This window comes from Rhyacophila brunnea, unplaced genomic scaffold (assembly GCF_057557595.1).
Source record: "Rhyacophila brunnea isolate RB1 unplaced genomic scaffold, BYU_Rbru_1.0 scaffold_7, whole genome shotgun sequence".
Classification (NCBI taxonomy): domain Eukaryota; kingdom Metazoa; phylum Arthropoda; class Insecta; order Trichoptera; family Rhyacophilidae; genus Rhyacophila; species Rhyacophila brunnea.
In genome coordinates, this window is record NW_028233339.1 from 32,913,692 (window position 1) to 32,940,022 (window position 26,331).

Consider the following 26,331-nt stretch of genomic DNA (forward strand, 5'->3'; position numbering starts at 1 on the left):
AAGGGAGTTGACCCGAAAGTTTTTACCTTCAATTTTAGCAGCACGAGACGTCAGGGTGCATAAGGGGCTGTGTTTTGAGATGACTCAGATTCTTACAGGTGACATAGTCATGCGAGCATACCTGCACCGGTTTAAAATAACATCTGATGGAAAGTGTCCATGCGACGACGGAAGCGACCAGGACGTCCTACATTTACTCCTAGATTGTCAAATCTTTAGCAAGGAGCGGCACAACCTGAACTTTTTATCGCCTTGCGCTACTAAGAATTTTCCAATTTCATAGGCCCTGGCCGAATTTAAATTAGCAATACCCGATGCGGGTAGAAGAACAGTTTTCAATAAGGCATATTCTCTCAGCCGGCACAATTTTCATTTGACTAGCATCAAGTAGAGTAGTTTGCGTGCCAAAGTCCTTAAGAAACCTCGATAGTAAATGCGAGGTATCCATGAAGGCATATAGAAAAAAAAAATACTTGTGGAATTAGATTCGGTGGCGGGAATATCCAGGCTAGTTTGAAGTCCCACTGACGACTGAAGGCATCGTGGAACAGTGCAAGGGCATCGTTCGGATTTCGTGAGACATACGTTGCGACAACATGGGCTGTGTTGGACGCGAACAGGTCTACGTCTGGGTGTCCCCATCTTTGAAATAGGGGAGCTGTAGCCGCCATAACTAGGTGCCATTCTGGGATAATTTTGTTGCGTGAGAGATGGTCTGCCACGCAGTTGTATTTTCCTGGAAGGTATTGTGCAGTCAATGATATACTGGCCTGGTTGGTGATTTCCAGGATCTGTCGGCAAAGACTTAGTAGGGTTGCGGACTTTGTGCCCCCTTCGTTGTTGATGTAGGCCACCACTGTTTTTTTGTTGGTTTATAGGAGTAATTCTGATCCCCTGAGCGTTTGCTCCTAGAGTTGTATGGCTGAGAGTACTGCATACAGCTCTTTTTGGTTGGAGTGCCACGTGGATTGGAATTTTGTCCATGTAACTACCTGATAGGTGGTACTCGTCTAACTGCGCTCACCAGCCTGAATCGGCTGCGTTTGTGGTGAGGAAGTGATTGTAGGTTGCCCTGTGAATCTTTCCTGAGGAGCCCACCGCTCGAATCCACCACATGATGTCCTCTCGAGCTTGTGGTGGAATCGATGTTGTTTTGTGAGGGTGGCTACTTGATAATTGAGTGCTCGTACATTATAGACGTCGGCAATGCAACCTCCCCTGTGGAGTGACGAAGGTTGCAAAGTTGAGTCGCCCGAGGAGGCGTTGGGCATGCCTGAGCGACCAACTGCCTTTTTGGATCTGCAATTGCAGGTGGTGACGAAGTGATGTGCACTTCTCTGTTGATAGATATTTCCGATTGTTGTGAGTATCCCACGTGATACCCAAGAACTCCCGCTGTTGGCTTGGAATCAGACAAGATTTTTTCTTGTTGATTATCCAGCCTAGTGCCTGCATGAAATCTATCATATAAGTCAGTTGCGACAGAAGAATCTCTCTGGACTGATTTGCCATCAGGAAGTCGTCTAAGTGACGATTCTCATACCCTTTCCCCGGAGGTGTTCGGCCACCCAGTTTGTTAATGAGGCAAACAGTCTAGGTGCTGTCGACAGTCCGAACGGAAGGCACGTGAATTGAAAGAGTTCTCCTTGGTAAACTAGCCAAAGAAATCGGCGATGTTGTAAAGCTATAAGTACATGTAGGTACGCTTGGCTTAGGTCTATTTTTACTAACCAGTCTTCCCTTTGCAGGAATGTTGGGACCTTGAAATGGTGGAACAGTTTTAACGGCCTTGGTTGTAGGAAACCGTTTAGGCGTTTTAGGTTGAAGACGGGTCGTTGACTGCCGTCTTGCTTCCTTACTAGGAACAGGGTTGAGAGGAAGCTCGGAGATGGTTCTGCCGATTCCAATACTCCCGATTTCTTCAGTTCCGCGATTTGTGAAGTGATCTCCGGCGATTGTCGCATTTGGAAATCCTTCTGGAATTGTACGGAAAACATTATTAGAGGGGGTTTCTTTATAAACGGAATACGGGTTCCCGTTATTATTTTTAATAATGGTGGTGGTGCACCCTCGGCCTGCCAGATTTCCTGGGAATGCTGGAGGCGTACCCCTTTGAACGTGGTGAGGGAGACCCGGTCACCTGCGTCTAGGGTAAGTACCCCTCGCACCACCTCAGTTATTTCTGGGAAAACCTCGGTTGGATAGGCATGGGCCTCTCGGCAAGCCACCCCTAACCTGGTCTGGTATCCTCCTCGTGTATCCCTGCCTCCGAAAGGTGTCCTTGTGTCCACCTGACGAAGTGCTAGGTTGACTCTCCCTGTCCTGGTCAACCACTTTGGTGGTCTGATCGAAGACCTTCTCCCGAACCCCACCTCTTTCTAGGAACACCGCCAGTTTATCTTTATTGGAGATATGTTCGGTACTAGGTGGGATCTTGTTAAGAGCCTCTCGGGTGAAGGTGTCTTTTATACCGGAAAGGATTTTCTTCCGCCTCGTCTGAACCAACTCTGCCAGTTTTCCACAAAGGATTCGGGTGACATCCTCAGACACTTTGTTGAGTGCTGAAGAGGAGCCGAACTCCTTTACGACCGTCTCAAAAAGAGCCGTACCGATGGTGTGGTCGCTGACAGAGTCGACCACTCGCTGTAACGCGTCTCGAATACACTCCTTTTGATCGAGCATCGCATTTTGGAGGCCGGCGATCGTACACTCCATTAGCTGTATCGTTTGCGATGAACGATCGTAGGAGCGTAACTCATCGTTGAGTCCCAACTCAACAAAAGATGGGGCCGCCAAATATTGTTTTTGGGTTTCAGCGTAGCGAGCTCCCGCCCAATTATCTTTGTCGAAAAGTTGGAGTCTGGTAAGCTCCGCTACCCGAGCTTTGTCTGGCGTCGGAAAAGCAGGCTCCTGTACTACGACACTAAATACAGGCAACGGATTCCTGTTGGGTTTTTCCGCTGTTTCAGGCCTTGCGGGCGGCCGTAAAAAACTTACCGGAGTTTCGGTCTTTACCGTCGGCCTTTGCGGAGTAGGCACCACTGCAGGCAGACCCTGTTGGGTCAAGATTGAAAAAATCTGAGATACCTTGTCATCCAGTGGCATTACTGATGCCCTCAGTTCACCTACTGGATCGTCCAACAGTAATTCCGACTCATTCGAGTCGGTCTCCATCGCTAGTCCCTCCGTGACGTTGCTGGCTTCATTAATGCACAAATTTCACAATTTAACTGAACTTTCGTTTGACAATTTTTTTTCGCTTCTGACAAAGGAAAAAAATAATCAACTATTGAATAACCAAAGACAAAGGACGCTACGATAGAAGCGTCAGTCCTGCCAGCCTGATAAACAAGATAAGCAACCAGAGAGATAAATAATCGAGAAGAAAAGGGGGTAAAAAGAGGCCAGCACAGAAGAACACAAGGCAAAAAATACGATCAACATCTCAAGGGACTTCAGAGTCAATAGCGAATAATATGTATATTATTGCTAAATAATCAATACATATTATTCATAAGTAACCATACGCGAACAAGAAACTGCTTTTGGTATTAATATCACAAAATTCCAGCCATATTTGTCTTCGATTTAATATCATTACTTACCTACAGGGCTATTTTTCCATTTAACGCGGTGGAACGGCGTTCCGGCACCTTTTTTCACGGTTTTATTTCAAAATCAATTAAACGAAAAAATATTTGCGCTTACGTAATTACAATAATAATTCGTTAAAATGATAAAATAAGGTACAGGTGGAAGCCATTTTGAATGTTGGCGTGTTAGTGTTAGTGAAGTAACCGTATAGTTTAAATAGCAAACATGCGTATGTAACTAGCTTCATACGTATGCTGCGTATTATGATTTTGACAGTTTGACGTTTATCGCATGGCAGCATCTGCGTATATTGTTATTTACGTTTGTTTAGTCAGTTTGTGTTACGATTACGTGTTGTGCAACTATTTTATATATTATTTAGTGCAACCCCAAGTTTAAATATGAAAAAAATTTCCTGTTACTTCTCAACCACCGGCAGCGGCGCCGATTCCGCAAATAAAAAGCTCAAAACAGAAACGATGACAGAAGATATGGAAATATCGGTACATGTAGATGTTCCTGAATCATCTCTAGCTGATCTCGGGGATCAAGGTCGAACTCAAAACGATTGGCCAGACTGCTGGTCATTAGATCAAAAAAACGATTTTTGCTCAAAAAACGAATGGTTGAACGTACACAAAATGAAACTTGGCTGCACAATTTGCAGAAACGTTGGAACTCTTGGAACTGAAACGACAATGGGAATGAAAATATCCAAAGAATGGGCCAATAATGAAATCACGTATTCTGGGAAAGAGAGGAAGCTACAATTGGGGTCACTTCGAAAAAAATTTTTCGATCACAGAGGATCTATTGCACACAAAGCAGCGTTAAAAATCATTTCTGAAGCCAAAAAAAAGCAGATTGAAAATACTTTTTTAAAATCGTTATCTCGCGAAAAAGTAATAACAGCAAACATTTTTCGAACTGCATATAAAGTAGCTAAGGAAAATCAATCATTCAATATGTTTGAAAGTGAAATTAATCTCCAAGAACTAAATGGGATCGAAATGGGTCATATTCTCCATTCCACTAACGCATGTGTTAACATTGTAAATCATATATGTGATGAAATGAGAAAAAATGTTTTCAAAGAAATTGTTCAATCGAAAAATATAATTTCTTTGATAATTGATGAGTCTACCACCATAAGCCAAAAAACCACCCTCATTGTGTATGTTCGATGCTGTGTCGAAAGTGTTGGAATGAATTCACCAATTAATTTGTTTTTGGATTTGATTGAACTTAAAGACGTAACGGCAAAAGGAATATTTGAATCATTACTCCAATCTCTTGATTTATATGGGATGACAGAAGAATATTTAAAAAAATATTTAGTTTCGGTTGCATGCGACGGCGCTGCTGTGATGTTAGGTTCTAAAAATGGAGTGAAAAAATTGCTGACAGAAAAATTTCCTTCAATTATAGTTTGGCATTGTACTAATCACAGATTAGAATTATCAGTAAGTGATGTTGTAAAAAAAATTTCAGGGATCAATAGATTCAAATCATTTATTGATAAACTTTATGTTTTATACCACGCGTCGCCGAAAAATAATAGAGAGTTGCATTTATGTGCAGAATCACTAGGCGTTGAGGTACTGAAAATCGGAAGAGTTTTAAGTACCCGATGGGTGGCATCTAGTTTTCGTTCAGTTTCGGCTGTGTGGAATAATTATGAATCCCTTGTGCGTCATTTTAAAGAAGCGATGAATGACCCTACAAGAGATAAAAATGACAAGTGTACTTACAGTGGCTTAAAGAACAAAATAACATCAACAGCATTTTTATTGGATCTAGCATTGATGTGCGACGCTCTCCAAGAATTGTCGGAACTTAGTTTGGACCTACAAAATCGCAATGTGAACCTTTACATTGCAAATCGAAAAATAAATGAACTCGTTCAAGTTTTTGAAGAAAGAAAACAGAATTTTGGACCCTATTATAAATGTGCTGCAGCTGCTATAAGCAATCTGCATTTTCGTGGAGTTTTACTTCACGAAAAAGTTTCTAAAAATGATCCTCCTATTGATCCGAAAATATTTTATTCCACGTTGAAAACGTCAATTGAAAAAAGGCTGCTAGATAATAAAGATGTTGAGTTTGCACTTTGGGCTCGCGTACTTGACCAAAAATATTGGCCTGAAGACATTGATAATCGTTTGACATTTGGAGAGATGGAAATTAGAAACATTTCGATCAGGCTACAACTAGATGAACGAGAAATGATTCGTGGATTTCGCGAATACATTCTCGAAAAGACATATTCTGAAAAACTCTTGCGTTTGGTATATGCTCTGAATTCTATTCCCATTTCTTCAAGTGAATGTGAACGGGGGTTTTCGCAAATGAATCTTATTATTACCCCAACAAGAGCTTCGTTAAACACTAAAACAGTTTCGGCACTCTTGTTCATCAAACTCGTGGGACCACCCTTGACACTTTTCGATCCTTCAAAATATGTTGATAGGTGGTTACTTAAAGGAAGACATTCGGCCTTAGACTCTAACACTAAGAAAAGGAATCGAGATGATGTATCAGACGAGAATTGGAAAAAACTTTGGAAATCACTCTAAACTTTTATTCAAGTTCATAAATAAATACATTACATATGTATTTACAATTATATTTTAAAGTTAGTCTTATTTAGTCTTATTTGTACAATATATTTCAAATATAATGTATGTATTTTATTGTTTCTGTAGCTTTGTTTTGACTAAAATAAAAAATTATCGTAAAAATCAACATTTTTTTGTTCGCTTCGTGGCATAGCTCCTTTAAATTTCATTTAAGTGACATTTGAATATAATTTTATTTAGTAAAAAGCTTGACATGAAGTGAGTTCCGGCACCTTTTTTTTTTTTAAAAAAAGCCCTGCTTACCTATATTATCACGTCACAGCAGCTCGATTCCGTAACTAACGACTCGTGTGGGACATCGTAGTTATTGTGGTCCGCGTACTTTGTACGATATAAAACAGGTACCTATAGTACGCCTAACATACTATAATTTTTAATATCGGAAAAAATATATAAAAAGTACTAAAAATTCGATATTTCCGTTCGATAAATTGGTGCAAAGAACTCCGCCTATAGTAATAGGGAACGTCTCTACCTACGCTATGGCCGGTCCCAAGCCTGGATAAAGGAGGAGGGTTCGTCGTAGGGCTAATCACCCAACATGGTAAAAAAAACCCTGATTACGAACACCAAAACAACTGCCTTGGACCCCGGACTCCCCATAAACCTACGACCCAAGCAAAGAATTAAGGACAAACGATTATAAATATACAATGTGGCACATGGAACGAACGGAAATAAGCGTGACTGCATTGCAGGAAATAAGATGGAAGGGCGCAGGTTTCATAAACAAGCGAAACTACACTTTGTATTACAGTGGATCTGCGGGTACGCAGGGTCGCTATGGAACTGGGTTCTTAATCAGCTCTGATATCCGCAGGGCAGTACTAGGATTTGAGCCAATTAGTGACAGATTATGTAAACTTAAACTGAAAGGTACACTTTACATTTACAATATTACGTTCATCAACGTTTATGCCCCAACTGACGATGCGACCGAGGAAATTAAGGATAGATTCTATGAAGATCTGCAGAGAGCCTGTGACAAAGTCTCCCCACACGATGCTCTAATTATCTTGGGAGACTTTAATGCAATAATTGGAAAAGAGGAAGCATTTAAAGAAGTAGCTGGGCAGCACAGTTGGCATGAAACAACAAGCGATAATGGTGAACGTCTATGCTTTTAAGCAGCTCAAAATAAGACAGCAGAGGAGATAAAAATCCGCCTTATCTCCGGGAATAAATGCTGGCATGCCTGCAAGCGACTGGTGGGGTCGAAAATTCTAGGCCGAAGAAGTAAACTTCTAATTTATAAAACAATTATAAGGCCAGTGGTCACTTATGGCTGTGAGACTTGGTGCTTAACTCAAAACGAGGAAAACAAATTAGCAGTCTTCGAGCGCAAAATACTCCGCAAAATCTTTGGACCCACGTTGGAAAATGGGAACTACAGAATAAAAATGAACCACGGGCTGGAAGAGCCGATTGAACAGCAAACAATCATAAGATACTGTAAGTCCCAAAGACTACGATGGGCGGGACATGTGGAGAGAACGCCTGAAGTTAGAGCACCAAGCATCATGACGAAGTGGCTACCCCAACGGAAGAGACCCAGAGGCCGTCCAAGAAGGAGATGGGCTGACGCCGTAGAAGTGGACTGGCTTCATATAGGAAGACCCGGTAACTGGAGAAGTGTGGCGAGAGACCGGAGTGAGTGGAGAGCGGTTGTGGAGGAGGCCAAATTCCACCCCGGGATGTAGCGCCGTGGAAGAAGAAGAAGAAATTGGTGCAAAGTACTATAATTTTGCAATATAAGAAGATTTGGATAACTTGGAACAAAAATTGATCGAAAAACGTAAAAAATCCCTTTCCTTTGGTATAAAATGAAATTTTTTGAATTCGTCAGTAAGAATTTATGGTCAGAAGAGGTACCTATGTAAAAAGGGATTTCTGAGTTTCTCAAATTATCCTTTATTTTTTTTCTGAGAAACAAAAAACCTATACATTTTCAACAGATGACAACGCGTACCTACTATATTTTACCCCAAATAGTATAATTTTGGAGGCTCTGTACTATAATTCCACTTTGAAAAGATGGCAGCACTGGCACTGAATTTCAACCAACAATGTATTGTAATTTGACAGATTTCAATTTAGTCGTGTTGAAAAGAAAATGTATATCCTAATAACAATATTACAGTGAAATTTCCCTAAAAATCTGCAGTCTTGCTCTATTAATGAGCATCAAAGAGTAACTTTGTTTTAATATAGATTATAAATTTGTGATGGATGTGACAGTGAGTATAATATTTCCACATCTATTTAATATGTAATTCGATTGAAATTATATTATGTAAAATATTTTTTTCTAGATTCCATTGAGCTTAGATCCTTTAAAGCACAATCAACCAGATGATAGGAGACTGTGGATTGGAAACTTGGATCCCCGGATTAATGAGTATGTCTAAGATATACTTACCAGAAATTTTAAAAGTTGTGAATCTCAAGTTTTTCATTATTTATTTGTTTGAAAACGATTGTTAATTAGAAGAGAATGGTAATTTCATGTTTTTTGTTCTGTTTACTGGTATCAACTCCTGAAATTGGTGCGGTCTTTTGGTGAAATCGACAAGTTTGACCTGATGTTCCATCGAACCGGACCTTTGGCTGGACAACCGAGAGGCTTCGCTTTTGTCACATTCAAAAAACGACTAGACGCTCTCAAAGCCCAAGATTCAATGCATGGAAGACTTGTAGGGTGTAGGAACCTATCAGTGAAATGGGCTCGGAATACATCAAACGTATGTGAACATTTTGCTTAATCAATTTTAGGATTTAAAATAATTTCATTTTAGCTTTAAGATTTTTTTACGAGTAAGCTGAACCTTGAATGCTCAATTAACAAAATCTGTTTTTGGTAAATGTGCCACAGAAGTGGCCATGAGATTTTACAACTTTCTTTTTAGACCAAACCTAACCTAATCTCACCTACCCCAACCTAATATTACCTCATATAATCTTAATTTGTGATAATGGTGCATCAAAATGTAAGAAAATTTCAAATTTTCAATTAACGATTTATTTACGACAGAAAAAGGTATTTATTATAATTGTCTACATGGAATAAGCTGTTTTCGTAAAAACAAAAATATAAAAGTTCATGGCTACCTCTGCGGCACAATTACCTTGTTTTTAATAAGAAAATCTCAAACTGAAATTTAATTGTCGTTGACTCACTCATCATTTGTTTATGAAAATTGAATAGAAAAACTGTTTTTATAGCAGAGAATTGAACTTATTATAACCTTTAGGTACCTGTTACGCTTGATACGGCCTTTAAAAAACTTTGGATATATTATGATAACGACAATTCAAAAAAATATTCAGTTAGGTACTTTTCATGAAATTATAATATTATCTATTTTTCAAAAAATTCATATTTTTTTACTTCTGCATTAGATGCGAAAAAGTTAAATCAGTGATTGTCAAGGTGTTTATGATTCATAAAAATAAATTTAAATGTATCAATTCTAAAACTAAATGTACTTAAGTCATTATGATCTTCTAACTATTTTTTTTAATTTGTAGGATGAGATTGAACGACCAAAACCTGAACTCGGTATTGCCGTACTAGCGGGAACTACGTCAAAATCGGATGCAAAACTTAGCAAAAGATCGGCAATCCAATCAATAGAAGCAAAATTGAAAATGATGGAGAGCAAAGAGGCCGGCGATGACTTTGTTATAAATAAACTGGCTGCAAAAGAAACTCCCGTTCTGGCCCAGTATCAAACGAAACAATACCAACCCCTCAAGAAAGACAATCATTCATGGAGAAAACGGCATCCGTACCATAAGAAAAGATAACACCAAACTGTTGGCGTGATTGATCTCATTATTATATAAATATTATAAGAAGTCCTTTAAATGTAATTTCATGTTGTCAATACGTACCTAATTAATATTAAGTTATTTTTGATTAACAATTTTTTCTCTTTTAAGTATTTTATTATGAAATTTATGATATTACATACTTCTCAATCATAATCTCTTAGATATTAATAATCCAAATATGTAGCAGTGCAGTATGGCTGAATTTCTAGTGATTCTGGTAGTACTTATTTTCAAAATCTTCTAAAATAATGAAATCTTGATTAATTAGAAATAATTCATGCATTGATAAGTTACGTTTCAAAATGTAATCAAACAAAATACCAATGAACATGTGAATACACTATTTAATTAATTAATGATAATGTATTATATTATACTTTTACAATGTTTCCTAAAGTATGAATAAAATATTAAATGTTGATGAATACAAACTAATATGTACAGTGCTTCTCTCTTCATATTTAAATCTCAAGCAAATATAGGTACAGACCTACAAACTTATCTAAAGAATGGATGGGGTAGCCACTGTCGAAAACTACCCAATCAAGACTCGCAAATGGACAGAATCTGACATTCGAATGATGTTTTCAAAATGGCGTCCATATGGTGGTTCGTAGTTCCATTTTTGACCGTTCTTTAGATAAGTTTGTAGGACTGTACCTTTATTTGTTCAAAAGCAGGTTATTTTATGGTACTTCATTTTCAATTCTAATAATGTTTTAATCACTAGAGCTTTGTCTCTGAAAGATTCTTTAAATCATTTGTGATTTTCTCTGACAGAAGTGTTTCCACTGTAATTTAACATGTTCTGACTCACTGCTTAGATGAATCATATCATCGTTTTTTTTTTTTGCATTGTCGAATGTAACTCAACCTAGATGGGAATAAAATCGATGTCGAGACTTAACATAAAGGGGTGTATTGACTGTCAAAGGCCCACTTTCATATATTTAATCTTATAGTGGAGATAGGCATCTTTCCAGAAAGTGGAAGATATTGCAGGTTACTCCAATTCACAAGAGTGGTAAACAGTTATCAGTGAAGAATTACAGCTACGGTTCTTAAGATGATCGTGCACATGATTTCTCCAAAAATGGAGTTATTTATACTGAATGAACAGCATAGATTTTGGGCAGGCCTATTAACATAAACTAATCAGATGGTTAACCCATTGTGTCGTCAGCACTAGATAGAAGTTGTCGGATAGACTGTTCCTACACTGACTTCTCGAAAACATTATTTGACAGTTATTTTAAGAATTGTCAACGTATTGTACAGCCCTTCCATCAATCACATACATTTTCTGGCGTCATTCAAGGTTCAAGCATAGGGCCATTACTGTTCACGGTTTTTATAAATGACAGTATTGGTATGTAATTAAAAATGGACGATTGTTGTCAGCTCGAACTTGATACAGATAATATTATATTAGTTTGTGGCAGACAACAAATTGAACTTCCAATATTGATAAATGTAATCTTTAGTCGTTTATTACAGTGCGAAATCTTTACGGTCATAGGCGGCAGCTTGGAGAACTACATCCTCTCCTCTCGCGTTTCAGTGCTTTCAATACTTCGAAATCGATAACCATAGACAAGATACAACACGAGCGCCGCCGCCAGGTCTCACATTAAAGATTTCTCAGTCTAGTGCTTCAAGGGCATTTTCTAATATTCGATGCATGTCAGAGTTCTCGCGAATATTACCTGTCCAGGATCTTGTATGTTTGATAGTGAACTGACATTTTGTGGCCATATGGTTACTTGTAAAATGATGCTAAAAATGTTGGTCTTTGTCTTGCATACTTCCTGGGACTTTTCAGATGTCACGCTATTACCAAGTTCCATATAATTCTTTAGTCCAAAACAGGTTTGAGAGTGGGTCTATTGTTTGGGCCTTTACAACAGGTTAAGAACGGCCGTATGGCGAAGAGTGAGCTGTCTGGATACTCTCCGTGGTTTTATCCAACCGACTTTCGCTTAGGAATGCTTATATACTAGTCTAAAAGTTAGAAGAGATCTATATTTGCCTACATATTTTTTTCGACTTATTTGTTTGTAAATAAGAACTTTATCATCTTGGGAACATCGATTGTTTGTTCTACCAAGATGCAGGACTAACTAGCCTGTCATTGGTAATGCCGATTGGGCAGCCAATAATTGTGTTCAACTAAATCGCTTTGGATATTGATATTCCACCTGCGTGAGAATGAGTTTAGGTGGACGTTGTTTTATAAATTCTTAAAGTAGGGTCTACTTACCTCATTCGGTGTACTTCATAATTCTTGTATTTACACATTTATTATATACTGCTTCTGTTTATTTGTTTTTTCATGTTATGTTTTGATTTTGTAAAGTTCACTATAATATGTAAATTTGAAATTGAATTGGAACAGTTTACCATTAGAATATTTATTTATAAATATGCCATACAAGTATGTCAGCTCTATTTAAAATTGAAAAACTTGACAAAGGTGATCTTGGATTGGGATAATATGTATTTTAATCTGCCAATATACAAAATATTAATTTAGCTCTGGCTGCCAATTCAACCATATTAAAAACATCCAGAAATGACTTTGAATGTTACAATACAAAAATTCTGTGAGTGTCTCTTGTAATGTATAGTTAAATTCTGTGTTTTTGTAAGTGTTTTAAGTGTTAACCACCGTCTACTTCTAAGTGATTGGCATATATTTCTGTTTTTGTCTTTAAACCAGAGATGACAACGGCTTGGCCCATAAATTATTGTCGACCATACCAACATAACATGCATCCCATATGTTAAATAATTTCAATAATAGTGATATTCACTAACGTTAATTATTATGGTCAGGAGTAATAATTACTCCTGACCATAATAATTAACGTTATTGAATATAATTCCAAAAACAGGATCAGGAAAACCTAAAATTGAAGAATTTTTAATAAAAGTGGATCAGTAAGTACTTCTTTACTGATGTACATAATGTGAATCAAAAGTCACATTAAGCAGGGAGGCAGGTAGTGAAGCATAAACTGAATTTTGATTTTCCTCAATATTTTTACATTTGTTTCAATATAAATACAGTAAAACCTCATTAATAAGAACACAGATAATTCTCAAATTTTCGCAAGAAAAAAGACCCTTGAACATTATTTTCATATAAAACCATACCTTTAATTCGAATTTCGTAATTCGAAATAATTTCAGAGTCCTGGCATACAAAAATCGTAATCATCATCAGCCGGGGTCAATCCACTGCTGGATGAAGGCCTCCCCAAGCTTTCTCCAACTCTCTCGGTCCTGTGTCGTTCGCTGCCACGTATTTCCAAAAATCGTAATAAAGTACACTATTTCATGAGCCAGTCATTGAAATTATGACAGATTTTTCTTAAAACATCATAAATACTTATTTTAAAAAGGTAATATAAATAATCCTGACATTTTATGACCCATTAACACACACGCAATCGGAAATTTCGTAGGCACATCTATGATTGTAAACGAAATTATTGAAAATCAATTTTTTTTTTTGTAAATTTTAATATTTTCCCCCATACAATTCATAATTCGAATTTTTTTTCGATTTTCGGTCCCATGGAATTTGTATTAACGAGGTTTTACTGTAAATCAATGGTGCCCAATGGGTGGATACTACATGTGAATTTTTAAATTAATATTGATTTTCCAGTTTAAATTTACAAATCCGAAAAATTTGGTTTTGTAAGCTCATTTGTGAATATCTTTCAATGTTTATGGTCAAAGTGATCCTTTTTTTTCATTGAATTATTTGATTTGGTTCTCAGGCAATTTTAGTTTTGCTTTAACATTGCTAAATCAAAACATGTGTTAATTTAAGAATGCTTTAGGCAATCAACGTATTTTAGTCTTCGTTTTGTGTATGTCTTTAATTCCCTTGATATAAATCGTGTTTGTATCACTTATCTCATACTTTGAATATCTCTGTATTTGATTGAAACAATAAAAACTTATTTGTCAATTTTTTTTACACTTTTCACCTCCTTATAAAATATGAATTCTGTATCTGTTTTATTATTGGATGCAGCCGTGACTAGGTTATTGCTTAAACTGTGTATGTCAGTGGCGAAGGGTGGAGGTAGGCTGTTAAGATCTGCACAAAAATAGTGCACATTAAACTTTCTTAGTCATATATATTTATATTTATTTTACTAAGACTACAATTTACAGATGGTGTAGGTAAGTTTTTAAAAATCAATTAAGCCCTGCTTAACCAAACCATAATAGTATTAGTATATTTTGGGTGATAAGACAAAATTGTGCACACTTTTTCATTCATACCTATTCGTTTTCGTTGAATTAAGAATACATATTACACACATTGTTGGTTCATTTTTTAAATTCATTAAGCCCTGTCTAAACCAAACTATAATAGATAAAAAATATTATTCTGTCTATAAAATATCCAAAGTTACTTATCATTTAATTGTATAATTTTAGATATTTTATAGATAGACGAGGATTTTTTGACCATTGTTTATTATGGCTTGGTTTTCACAAGGTTTAATTGAATTTTAAAAACTAACCTACACCATCTGTGAATTGTTGTATTATTTTAATGAAAACAAATACGTATGACCGACAAATTTTCGTGTGCAATATTTATGGCGGATATTAACAGCTTACCTCCACCTTTCGCCACTGGTGTATGTATAGGGTTAAAAATAAGTTATCATTTTGATGTTGCTAAGTCAGAACTACTAAATAATGATGGAAATGAAAAACAAATCTTTCTGATAAATAGGTTTATTTATTCTATATGTCTCATGGTATTTAAAGAATTCTAAAATTAGGAAAAGAACATTTTGTCAAACTCATTTGATCTGTAGTAGGGCTAGTTGCTAAAAAGTCATCTTCGTCACATCCTCCTTCCGAGATGGATATACGTGTTATTTCTTTATCCATCAACGTGTCTTCATATTCACCGTACACAGGCTTTATCCATTTGTACGATCTGGAAAATAAATTATTACATAATTTAAATATATGACCATGGTATTTTATTGTGGTAACAGTAAATCGCCATTTCGACTTGCGAGTTCGTAAGGCACTGGCCTTCCATCCGGGTTCGATCCCGGTGAGGTCAAAATATATTTACATAATCTAATATGTAAATTCCTCAAGTCTGGGAGTTTTGCCACTGTAATTGGGCTTCACAGCGTGTTGTGGTGTTTAACAAAAAATCAAATTTTAAAAAAATTGAAAAAACAATGTGGATCACTGAAAACCACAATTCATTTGTCATTACAGTATGTATGTACAGTACAGTAATCCGCCGCTTGATTATCTGACAACTATTTACTATAGTCCGCCATTATTTTTACTAGTTGATAGCACAAAATCAAGCTCTATAATTCGCTGGTATTCGTATGTCAAATTCAGTAGTCCACCGTGTGCCTATGTCAGCTGTCCGCCGTCGTATTTAACATAGCTGAGGCGTGAATCAACCTACCGGGACGAGCAATAATTTTATCATGGAAAAAGTATTGACTCTTCATAAACCAAGATGATGAAAATTGGGAACCGGAAAACTTAGTTCCATTAGAAGAATTGGTTCAGAGGGCGACTGAAAACTCAGAGCTAACGCAAAATGTTTTAGAAGAATGGACAGCAGAAAGTTCTAAGGAGTATGCGCCACTTCTAACTGAAGACGAGCTCATAAATATATAAAGAGGCTTGGATTCTGAGGATGAAGACAATAGTTGTCAACCGACTGCAGCTCATACAGTCAAATCAGAAGATGCACTAGCTGGGATTGACGTTACCATTAAATGGGCAGAGGAAAATAATGCAACTGTCAACACACGCATATTGCATAAATTACGAGATGACATAATCTTCCAAGAATATTCAGGTAAAAACAAACACTGAACAACTGGTTGTATTAGGTGATTTACTGTTTAATATGTATGTAGTTAAAAACTTGGTTAATAAAAATATGTATAATTAAATACATACTTGATTTTGATTATAAATAAAACCGTAAGATGCTAGTACAAATTTCTTGAGGCGAAGTCTTCACTGAGCATTTTTTAAAGAGGCACCTAGCGGAAAAATACGAAACTTGCAATTTGAGACATTTTTTTGATAATTTACAATTTCAACTGTATCAAGCTTCAATATTAGGACCATACATAAATAAAATTTGATATAAATAAAAAGGATTTCAAGTTATACACATTTATATTTTTTATAAAAATCGATGTTTTTTAAAATAGATATAAAAAATATTAAAACTATGAATTAGTCAAAAATCTCTTAGGTGATGCTTAGAAAACTTAAAAAACTAAATTTTAACAATAAATATGACAATAAAATATATGTAATAATAGGGTGCGGTCCGATTCAACAAATTCACATTTTATTAAATTTTTTACAATAATTGTAAGTTTATCTTTGACTTAAAATAAAAATTATTTTTCTTTTTAATGTTTTTAGATACATATTTATTCATTAATACAGTTGAAATTGTAAATTATCAAAAAAATGTCTCAAATTGCAAGCTTCGTATTTTTCCGCTAGACCTCTTTAAAAAAGGCTCAGTGAAGACTTCGCCTTAATAAAAACTCTTTTTATGAAATACCGGTTAAAATTATTACTATATTTTGTGTTTATGCACTACAATCAGCCGCTTTCACTAATTGGACACTTGTCTGATTTTTGGAGTGGCGGATTACTGAGAGAGTACTGTATATTGTAAAACATAAAAATTGGTTTTATAGCTATAGCAGTACAAACATTAAATATAATATTTGAGGAAGATTAACTACTTATCCACATAATGTATATACTATCGCAATGTAGTGATAATATGGACCATCCTGGAGTAAATGAATAAGCATAAAAATATTTACCTAGGCAAAATGTAGGGGTCGTAAGGGAACCACTCTTGTTCAATCAGGGTATCATCTATTCTAAGAAAATGTCTTGAATTATGCTCCATTATAGTGTGGCAATATACCAATTGGTGCATTCTTGTTATTGATGCAAATGCTTCTGCGACAGCCGATTGGCACATTCGTAATGGGTTCAACGAACACATTACTATTCTCGGTAAATTTAAAGACTCGACAAAAGCCAATCCTGGAACAAAAAATGCAATCAGGTTTACAAAATGTAAAATAATTCCAAAAATCAAATCAAAAGACGTGTAGGTAATGAACTAAAATTTGAAATACATTTTATATTATGTTCTAATTACGCGAGCAGACTCTCAGATTGGATTGGATGACTACGCCGATTGTTTTAAACAATCGTCCACTTTAAATAGCAATTACATGTAACATTTTAGCTAACAATTCAATCGCGTCGATGCTATGTTTGATTGGTCAATGATATACATTGTGTTTCTAGTATAAAACACAAGTGAACCAAAAAATATCGGTGTACCCAATGGTCACACTAAACATTTTCTTACTCCAAATGTCTCTATGAACTATCGGAGATTGCATTTCGACAAGTAATAAGTTGCTGGTAGTATCTACATATTAGCAAAGATCCTGGCCTGGGGGCCCGCTTCAGGATGTGGGGCCCATGATAGAATCCATTTGTCAATGAACGATGATAAATTTGGATTGACTACCTACTATTGAAATAATTGATTGTGCTAATAAACAAGCACATTCATCGCATGAAAAACAAATTAATTTAAAAATAAGTAGTAAAACCTTGTTTATTTATATATATTTTTTTTTCATTTTTGTATTAGTACATCGTTGACTATTTAAAAAGTTGTCTGTATTATTTAATGAAATAAAGGGGGGGAGGCGCCAAGATTAGATTTTTTTTAAAAGGGAGGCGTAGTAAGTAAAGTTAGGATTCTAATGGATTCAAGCTCTGTACTATTCCATTTATTTTTTGCGACCCGGGTTTCGCCTTTCGGCATCTTCAGGCGCCGTGTACACTCACCAAAGGTAAACACACACTGACAACGAACTCTCTTTACTCTAGCTTATATAATAAATCATTACAGTAAAGTAGGTAAAAACTTATTACCTACCTATCACGTCAAAGGTTACAAGAAATACAAATTATATATGTATGTATGAGATTTTATGGATGATGATTTAGGTATGTATAAGTGTATATAAGTGAGTTTATATATATTATATTAGGCGAGTTTATATGTATTTTTTAAAAAATAATGTTATAAAAAAGTAGGTACCATGTAAGAGTATTATTAAAGTTATTAGTTAACCCCGTTAATTATTTTTCTTAGAATTGACGATTTACACTTCTTGAATGTAGTATTCTTATTGTTCATAAAGAATAATGATCTATTATTATGTTTTGATGATTTATTATAATATGCTATCTAGTGTATTGTTTAGGATTTTTACTGACACTTCAACTATTCATAATTTGTTTATTTTATTTTTTGTAACCTTTGACTTGATAGATAGGTAATGAGTTTTTACCTACTTTATTGTATTGATTTATTATATAAGCTGGAGTAAAGAGAGTTCGTTGTCAGTGTGTGTTTACCTTTGGTGAGCCTGAGATGCCGAAAGGCGAAACCCAGGTCGCAAAAAACGACTTAAATGGAATAGTACAGAGCTTGAATCATGAAAATTTTATTGCCTCTTTCAAAATCCGCTACGATTAACTGTCATTTATAACACTACTGAAATATTCAAAAACCTTTTTAGTTCAAAAAGTTTTTATTGATTTTCTCAACATAATGAAAGTTTTATAGCGGGTTTTGAAACTGAGCGACACATATTATCTTGCAAGCATTTGACATCAATTAAATATGCAAATATAAAAGACTAGCAGTATTAGATAAGTCTCATATTATTAGCAGCTTTGACATGTACTTTTGTAAATACACAATATCTCAGCGTGATACATGAATTTTTTGCCATGCCAGTATACTTTACCAGGTATACACACTGTGGCCACAATAATATGTTAATTTATTCATTTAACCACTGACAAAGCAATGACTACTCTATTTAAAGTTTATATTAACTATTATAATTTACGATGGCCGAGTGACTAACATGTTGGCTTATAATGTCGTGAGTCCCATGTTCGAATCCTGGGTCTGGCAAATACACATATTGATTTTAAATGGTTTGGACCTAATAAGTTGAATAAGTTGCCAACATCCATTTCTCGTAGAAACAAAAATCCACTGTGTGGACAGGCCGTTATGACCTTAGGATCAGACATAGTAAAAAATATTGATTATAATTTATAATTCTTCAATTTATATTGTGTAGTTTTCATACTTTTATTATTGAATGTCAGTTAAAAATATATATTATTAAAATCTATTCTTCTTCGACCATGTCCGATCCTGATAGGATCATATGGGCCTCCACAAAGTGGAGGTTTGTATTGACAGATTTTGTTTTTTACAAGAAATGGATGTCAGCCACTTGCTCAACCTATTAGGTCCATACCCTGACACACACAAATTAAAAAACAATATGTGTACTTGCCAGACCCAGGATTCGAACCTGGGACCCACGGCTTTGTAGTCCAACGCTTATGCCGCGCGGCCACCGTGGGTGTGCTAAATCTATTGGGGAATCAATATTTAAAAAAAATTGCAAATATGATAATGGCGGAAAACGGTGTTACGTCATAAATTAAGAGTTTCGTAGCTGTCATTCTATTTTGGTCTATGCATGTCATTTGGATTATTTTTCCATTAATGCATTCTATGCATATTATTGGTTAAGTGATCTGGGTATCGTGAATAGGATCTATTTTACATCTTTCTATGATACAATGAAATTATGGAGTGAAAATCAATTAATTTACCTTTTTTGTCTGAAAACAAGCAAGTATGCTTAAATGCAACCAAATAGAAGAGAGATTGGCAAACTGTGTAAAATACACTATGTGGATTATTAACACTCTGAGAGTGTGGAACATCTTGTGCATTGATGTATGCGTGACACCAATCTGATATTTTCTTAACGTAGTAGTGGACATAGGTGGACGGTATGAAATTCGCCCTGGCTGTCAACCCCACCAAGTACACTATGCTGGCTTGCCGGAGTCCAGGGCCGACTCTTGCGCTTGCCACCAATTGCCAGAGACTTTCCAGTAAGTTCTTTGTTCTCGTAATATCCATGGATAATCCGTACAATAGAACAAATTGTACAAATCTGAAAAGAAATAAACAGAATACAAGTTATTAAAAACCACAAGAAATAAAACAAATACCACATGACACAGTAATCTGAAGAAGCCTGCGATGTAGTATGAAAATAACATTTTTTACAGAACATAGCGCAAAATTACCTACATATTATATATATTTTGGGTTTAATTTTATTGATTAATGAGTCAACTCTTGTAATGGAAAAGGTTGAAGAATATGTGCATAGACATACTATGTTAAGGATATCCAGGAAAGCATAAGTCTAATCTGTTTCTTTTTCTAACCGGCTATATTCCAAATTTTGGAAGGTGGCTTAATACTACGCTTAGAAAGATCATGTAGTCGTTAACCGTATAGGATGTTACTAAACAGTTTCACATATCAAATCAATGACAACTCGTAAACTCTATCTATCTAATTCACTTGATATTCAAAAATGTATGGTAACTTATGCACTGACATGCGTTGAAGCGACATTGTTAATTGAAAAATATATGATTGTGCTGGCAATCGGTAGCGAAGCGGTATGCTTGTCGCTTTCAGTAGAGCTAGCTGTCACCATTTATGTCTATCAAATGCATGACACGATAATAATAGCTGGTGAGTAATGTTACATCATTTTCGGAAATAACCTAGATGCATTCATTGTGCACTGTTAAATCAAAATCATTGCTTTATCATGCAATGACATTTTGTTCTGACCGTATGGAATAAACAAGGTCTGTGCGTGAGACCGTTAAGATGTTTGAAAATATTATGGATAAGTAAGGAAAAATTGTAATAGTCACCTAGTTCCATGTGTTGGTAAGATGGTTCTTTCAAAAACAGTAAATAAAGTGTCCAAAACTTTTGATCCCTCCTGATGAAGCCATTGGAAAATTTCAAGCATACACAAGTCGAGACAATTAACTAATTGTTCTGCCTCTGCAGCATTTTCGCTTGCTTCCATAGTAAATATTCCTTCTTCATCGTCTCCAGACTCATATGAACTTCTTATATTCACATCCATTATAATTAATCTGTGAAGAAATAAAAAATAGAATAGAAATAAATTAGGTAGGTATAAGAATATTTCTTAAATCAGATTTCTTTATGTAGTATCACACACTTGATAACTACACGCCAGTCGTGAAATTATCCTTAATACACTGACAACTAAACAGTATAGCCGCTAGATGCACGATAAATGGTTTCTTAAATCTTAATTTTTTGTGTATTCAATTTAAAGCTAACACTGTTTTTTTCTCATTATTTTCATGCTGGGATGATTGACATGCTTTTTTTTTTAGTGCAAGTGCAGAGTTTTAAAGTCATATTTTTGTCTGGTTAGTATTACAACTGCGATGCGTGAAAAAAATGAATGAAGATTATTATTTGACTTATATGCTTCGAAAACGAGAGAATTTTTGCTAATTGCTTTGCAACTGCAAGAGTATGTAGTCCCAGAATATTCAAATAATACGATCTAATTTCGAAGTGAAACAAAAAATGAAATAGCCAAGGCCTTGTCCAGATGGCGGGATTTGAGTCGCGCGCTTTCCAGGTACATGTGACCTCATTGAGCCGTCCCCACGCAATAGCGATGAGTCACCCCTCGCGCACGGTCGAGGTACAGGGGACTTCATTGAGCCGTTCACATGCACTCGTAACGTATCGCGGCCAGACACGCGTCATCTGGAAAAGCTCCAAGTATATCATAATGATATTAGGTATAAAAAACAGATGATTCTCGCTTTCATTTCCTTGATATTTCGGCTTATAAAAAAACTGTAAAGATTGGATAAATAAAATATAAATAATCTTTCCAAAGAATCACATTTTGTTTTATTCATAAGATGTTTGTTATGAAAAATACACAAAATGATTAGACAGACACTCATAAACCATTCAAATAATAATATGTATCACGTTATGTAATTGAACAAGCAAAATTTTTGTGAAACAGATCATCAAGCTGCAATTTTTGTCTGATCCTAAATATGAATGCAATTGTCACAATGGTGGTCAGTTAAAAACCAATAAATGAGAAGTACAGGATTGTAACTAGTATGTAACCATTAATTGAAATCAGTTGGAACTAATCGCATGTACCTACATATTATTATCTCACTAACCTGTTTAAAATTAATGTGAGAAGATGGTCTGTTAGAGCTGGCACATAGCGAGATACCCATAGCAGATTATGAATGTATGCTTGATTTTTTGCGTTGCCATTTTTATAATAAGGGAAATGATCAACGGCACATCTTAGCAGCACTTCACTGCTCCTGAAAAAATATTTATTCATGTAAAAATTGTTTTGTATGGTGTAAACTATGATATTTCAGTTATTATGCCCTAAACATAAATAACTCAAATATTATCATTGATTTTTTAAAATCTCCAAGTACAAAGTTCTACCATGTAAGTAAGTAAATGTTAGTTAAATTAATGAATTTCTTTCCATATTCTACAGAGTTCATTATTATAAAGAAAAATTAGCATTTCCAAAAAAATAAATATTCGATTCACTATTCGGAATTTCACAATTTCAAATTAAATTTTAGCCCACCCAGTTTCACCCAAAGGGGTTTACCAACGCTGGTGCAGATTAGGCACCCACTAATATATAAACAAAAAATTGTATCATTCCTCATTTTCATTGATCACATTATGTGGTTTATCATGTCGTGGGATTGGTGCCAAAAGTTGTAAGTCAACATTTTAAGTATTTTAAGTTAATGATCAATTATGTGTATTCAGCTGGCCAACCGCAGGAAGATACTTTTTGAGGCAGTCATAATATGTCATGTATGAAACTGATTCAATGAATGCCTCCAAATTATTATTATCATAAAAAAGTTTTCTAATTAACTTACATTGGAATTACAGCCACCACTTTTGCTATCAAATTGTGGACGTTTGAAAATATTCTAGTTTGTTCTGGACTGGGTATCTCATGCCAAATAGAATCGCCTAAGGAAATAAAGAAAAGCAATGTTTAAAATTATTATACTAAGATTATACTTAGATAACAGTTCTTATCAGTCAAAGAGATGACAACCTGATGAATAATCTAGGACTTAGGCTTTAAACCATGTGGACCCATACATCACCATAAGGAGACATCAAATAGAACAAATATTGAAGTGAGAGCCTGGTTTCTCCTGATCTACTATAAAAGTATGATTCAAAAATCAAAACAGAAAGTAAAATGAAAGTTTTTTGTTAAATCTGTACCTCAATTTTACAATGTAAACTAAGCCCAATTAAAGTTTAACAATAGTTGGTCCCAATATTTTACATAATTTTATTTCACTACATATTTATAAATATTTATTTACTTATGAAGTTTAGCGATTATCACAAAATGACGAAATATGGGGGAACTGACTTTGAAACCAATAGCCTCACTTCCGAACCGAGAAGGGAGTCCGTCAGGGACGTGTTTGTATCTCCCCAGTAATTCAATATAATATGGAGAGCATATAATGCGGAGACCCCTAGATCATTGGTAAGGCGGAATAACAATAATTGGTGGCCAGAAAATAAACAACTCAAGATTCGCAGATGATACCACACTAATTGCAGCTGATGAAAAAAAACTCACTGAGCTGCTACACCATGTAGAGGAAGAGAGTTGCAAATAAGACCAAGTTAATGGATTGTCGATCGGGCTAACCTTCTACCAACAGCAAGTATACTCCAAAACTTAGAAACAGTGGTTGAGTTTGTATATCTGGAATCGACCATTAGTGGAAAAGGCAGGTGTCAAGCAGAAATAAGAAGGTGCCTACAGATTGCGAAAAATGCGATGACAAGTCTTACCACTATATGGAAGGATCGGGGAATTTCAATTGCCACAAAAATTATGCTTGTGCAAACATTAGTGTTCTCCATATTTGTCGACTCATGGACCCTGAAGGCAAAGGAGCGGAAGGCAATTGATGACTTCGAGATGTGGTGCTGGCGCCGAATGCCATATTTCTTGGACAGAGCACAGGACAAACCAGTCAATCTGGTACATGAAGTTTTGGTAAATGTGCTGCAGATATCGTCATGAGATTTTATAACCTTCTATTTAGACCAAACCAAACCTAACCTAACTTAACCTACCCCAACCTAATATCTTAGTTTGTGATAATGATGCATCAAAATGTATGAAAATTTCAAATTAACAATTGTTGGATCGAAAAGCCTATGCGCCGACAGAAAATGGTATTTAATATAATTGTCTACATGAAATAAACTGTTTTCGTAAAAAAAATGATCAAAGCTCATGACGGCATCTGCGGCATAATTACCGAAGTTTTTTTTTTTTTTTTTTATTATTGGTAAGTACTTAAGTATATAAAAATAAGGGTGCCTCTTATAATCGATGGTGTCTTAAAATCGAGGAAATACGGTATTTATGTATGTACAGCTGTGGTCTAAGCTGACATTTGACAACTCTTTCATTTTGTATAGTCGCTAGGGAAAAGTTTAGACTGCTTTTCTGCTACAACACCATCTGCAATTTGTATTCTTAATTCAATGAAAACAAATAAGTGTGACTGACAATGTTTAGTGTGCACTTTTTGAAAAACCATGATAAGGAACCTTGCGGTATCCTACAATACTATACTTATAATATACACCCACGGTGGCCGCACGGCTTAAGCGTTGGACTATAAAGGCGTGGGTACCAGGTCTGGCAATTACAAATATTGTTTTTCAATTTGTCTGTGTCAGGGTATGGACCTAATAGGTTGAGCAAGTGGCTGACATCCATTTCTCGTAAAAAACAAAATCTGTCAATACAAACCTCCACCTTGTGGAGGCCCATATGATCCTATCAGGATCGGACATGGCAGAACATATACCAAAATGTACCGTGCCTATAGGATGAAATTTAATAATACGATTGGAAAACAATAGTACTTACTTTTGCCTAATGTTTTTACTAATGATCCAATTGCCATCGGCGCATGATATATTTGTGCTGTGAGCAAATCCAGAAGCCATCTGCTAAATAAATCGATAATTCTCGATGGCCTCGTAGGCCAGTTTATGGAGCACAGTACTTCCACCAAGAGTCTGGTTTCTCTATCCAGGATTCCTACACATATAGAGCACTCACTCAAAACAAGCGTCAAGTCATCATCTGACAGATCACCGTCTCGCAAAGTACACACCAACTCCTCATAAGGCTTTGAGTTATTCTTTTGTAAAAGGGAATGTAGCACTGATTCTATTTGATGGGGGACAATTTGAAACTTGGTCTTGGCCAAAGAATTCCGGTGACATAACGAGCTACGCACCATGGAAACTAGAGAACTCCTTCCAGAAACTACAGACATTTTAAATAGTTAGATCGTGGGCTTCCGAAACAGATTTCACCAAGCTCGCGACACTGGGGTGTCTGAGAATGAGAAGTTTTTTGTAGTTAAGAATTTGATTTAATATATTTGAAGCACTTTCTTCTTCTTCGTTTACTATTGTGTTTTGGTTTTGATCCACGTGAAAAGATTCTAATCTGGTAGACTCTGAGAAGTCACTCGAATTCTTATCTTTCAGGAATTGTTGAATTTTCTCTACGACGATTTTATTTTGTGGCGGTTCTTTGGCGACACCCTTATAACTTTCTTGTAATGACATTTTCTACTGATATCACATTATCATTATCAATATTTCATATGATTGTGAAAGAGACGAAACTGAAGGACTTCACAGTTTTTATAAATAAGTATATAATCAATTCTTAAGAGCTTAGTCAGAATAAGTAATTACTCTAATGAAATAGTATATTTCTAAAATCGAAACTACTTGGTTCTTTATGAAATTTAATAAAAGAGTGGCGGCGCTTGAAATATGCTCACACAAACAACGTGGTTTCGAACTTTTGAAGGATTTACGAAATGACGTACAATAACGTTGGTAGTGTTGGTACTTCGTACACTACTCGTAGCAGTGCTGCCATCTTTTTCTATGCTGATTATAGTACAAAGGCGTAAAAATTATAGTATTTCTAAAAAATATATAGTACAGGAACATTTTTCGTCTTGAATCCTTTAAAATTATAGTATTTTGGTATATTTGGGCTAAAATTATAGTATTTTACATTTTTCGCAGAATTAAAATTATAGTATTGTCCTATAATTATAGTAC

The 26,331-nt window shown here is 35.5% G+C and overlaps 2 protein-coding genes across 2 annotated transcripts; one reads left to right on the forward strand and one right to left on the reverse strand.

Annotated features, from left to right (window-relative positions):
* The first annotated feature begins 8,321 nt into the window (after window positions 1-8,321).
* On the forward strand, window positions 8,322-10,512 carry LOC147064736 (putative RNA-binding protein 18). Its single transcript, XM_085958333.1, has 4 exons — window positions 8,322-8,470; window positions 8,546-8,631; window positions 8,761-8,974; window positions 9,762-10,512. The coding sequence occupies exons 1-4, from the start codon at window positions 8,459-8,461 to the stop codon at window positions 10,038-10,040; spliced, it is 591 nt and encodes a 196-aa protein (XP_085814459.1). The 5' UTR covers window positions 8,322-8,458; the 3' UTR covers window positions 10,041-10,512.
* Window positions 10,513-14,818: 4,306 nt separating this feature from the next.
* Window positions 14,819-26,093, reverse strand: Tif-IA (RNA polymerase I-specific transcription initiation factor RRN3 homolog Tif-IA). The gene is made up of 7 exons (XM_085958332.1): window positions 25,109-26,093; window positions 23,064-23,160; window positions 22,320-22,472; window positions 20,994-21,224; window positions 19,860-20,209; window positions 16,943-17,171; window positions 14,819-15,042 (listed from the first exon to the last, which is right to left on the reverse strand). The coding sequence occupies exons 1-7, from the start codon at window positions 25,521-25,523 to the stop codon at window positions 14,862-14,864; spliced, it is 1,656 nt and encodes a 551-aa protein (XP_085814458.1). The 5' UTR covers window positions 25,524-26,093; the 3' UTR covers window positions 14,819-14,861.
* Window positions 26,094-26,331: the final 238 nt, after the last annotated feature.

Excerpts from the sequence above, each read along its gene's own strand:
- LOC147064736 (XM_085958333.1), top strand. Across the intron at positions 8,632-8,760 it reads TTGGATCCCCGGATTAATGA|GTATCAACTCCTGAAATTGG; the intron begins GTATGTCTAAGA and ends TTCTGTTTACTG. Across the intron at positions 8,975-9,761 it reads GGGCTCGGAATACATCAAAC|GATGAGATTGAACGACCAAA; the intron begins GTATGTGAACAT and ends TTTAATTTGTAG.
- Tif-IA (XM_085958332.1), bottom strand. The coding sequence starts at position 25,523 with ATGTCTGTAGTTTCTGGAAGGAGTTCTCTAGTTTCCATGGTGCGTAGC. Across the intron at positions 20,210-20,993 it reads TTACCAACACATGGAACTAG|ATTTGTACAATTTGTTCTAT; the intron begins GTGACTATTACA and ends ATTTCTTTTCAG. Across the intron at positions 15,043-16,942 it reads GACCCCTACATTTTGCCTAG|ATCGTACAAATGGATAAAGC; the intron begins GTAAATATTTTT and ends TTTATTTTCCAG.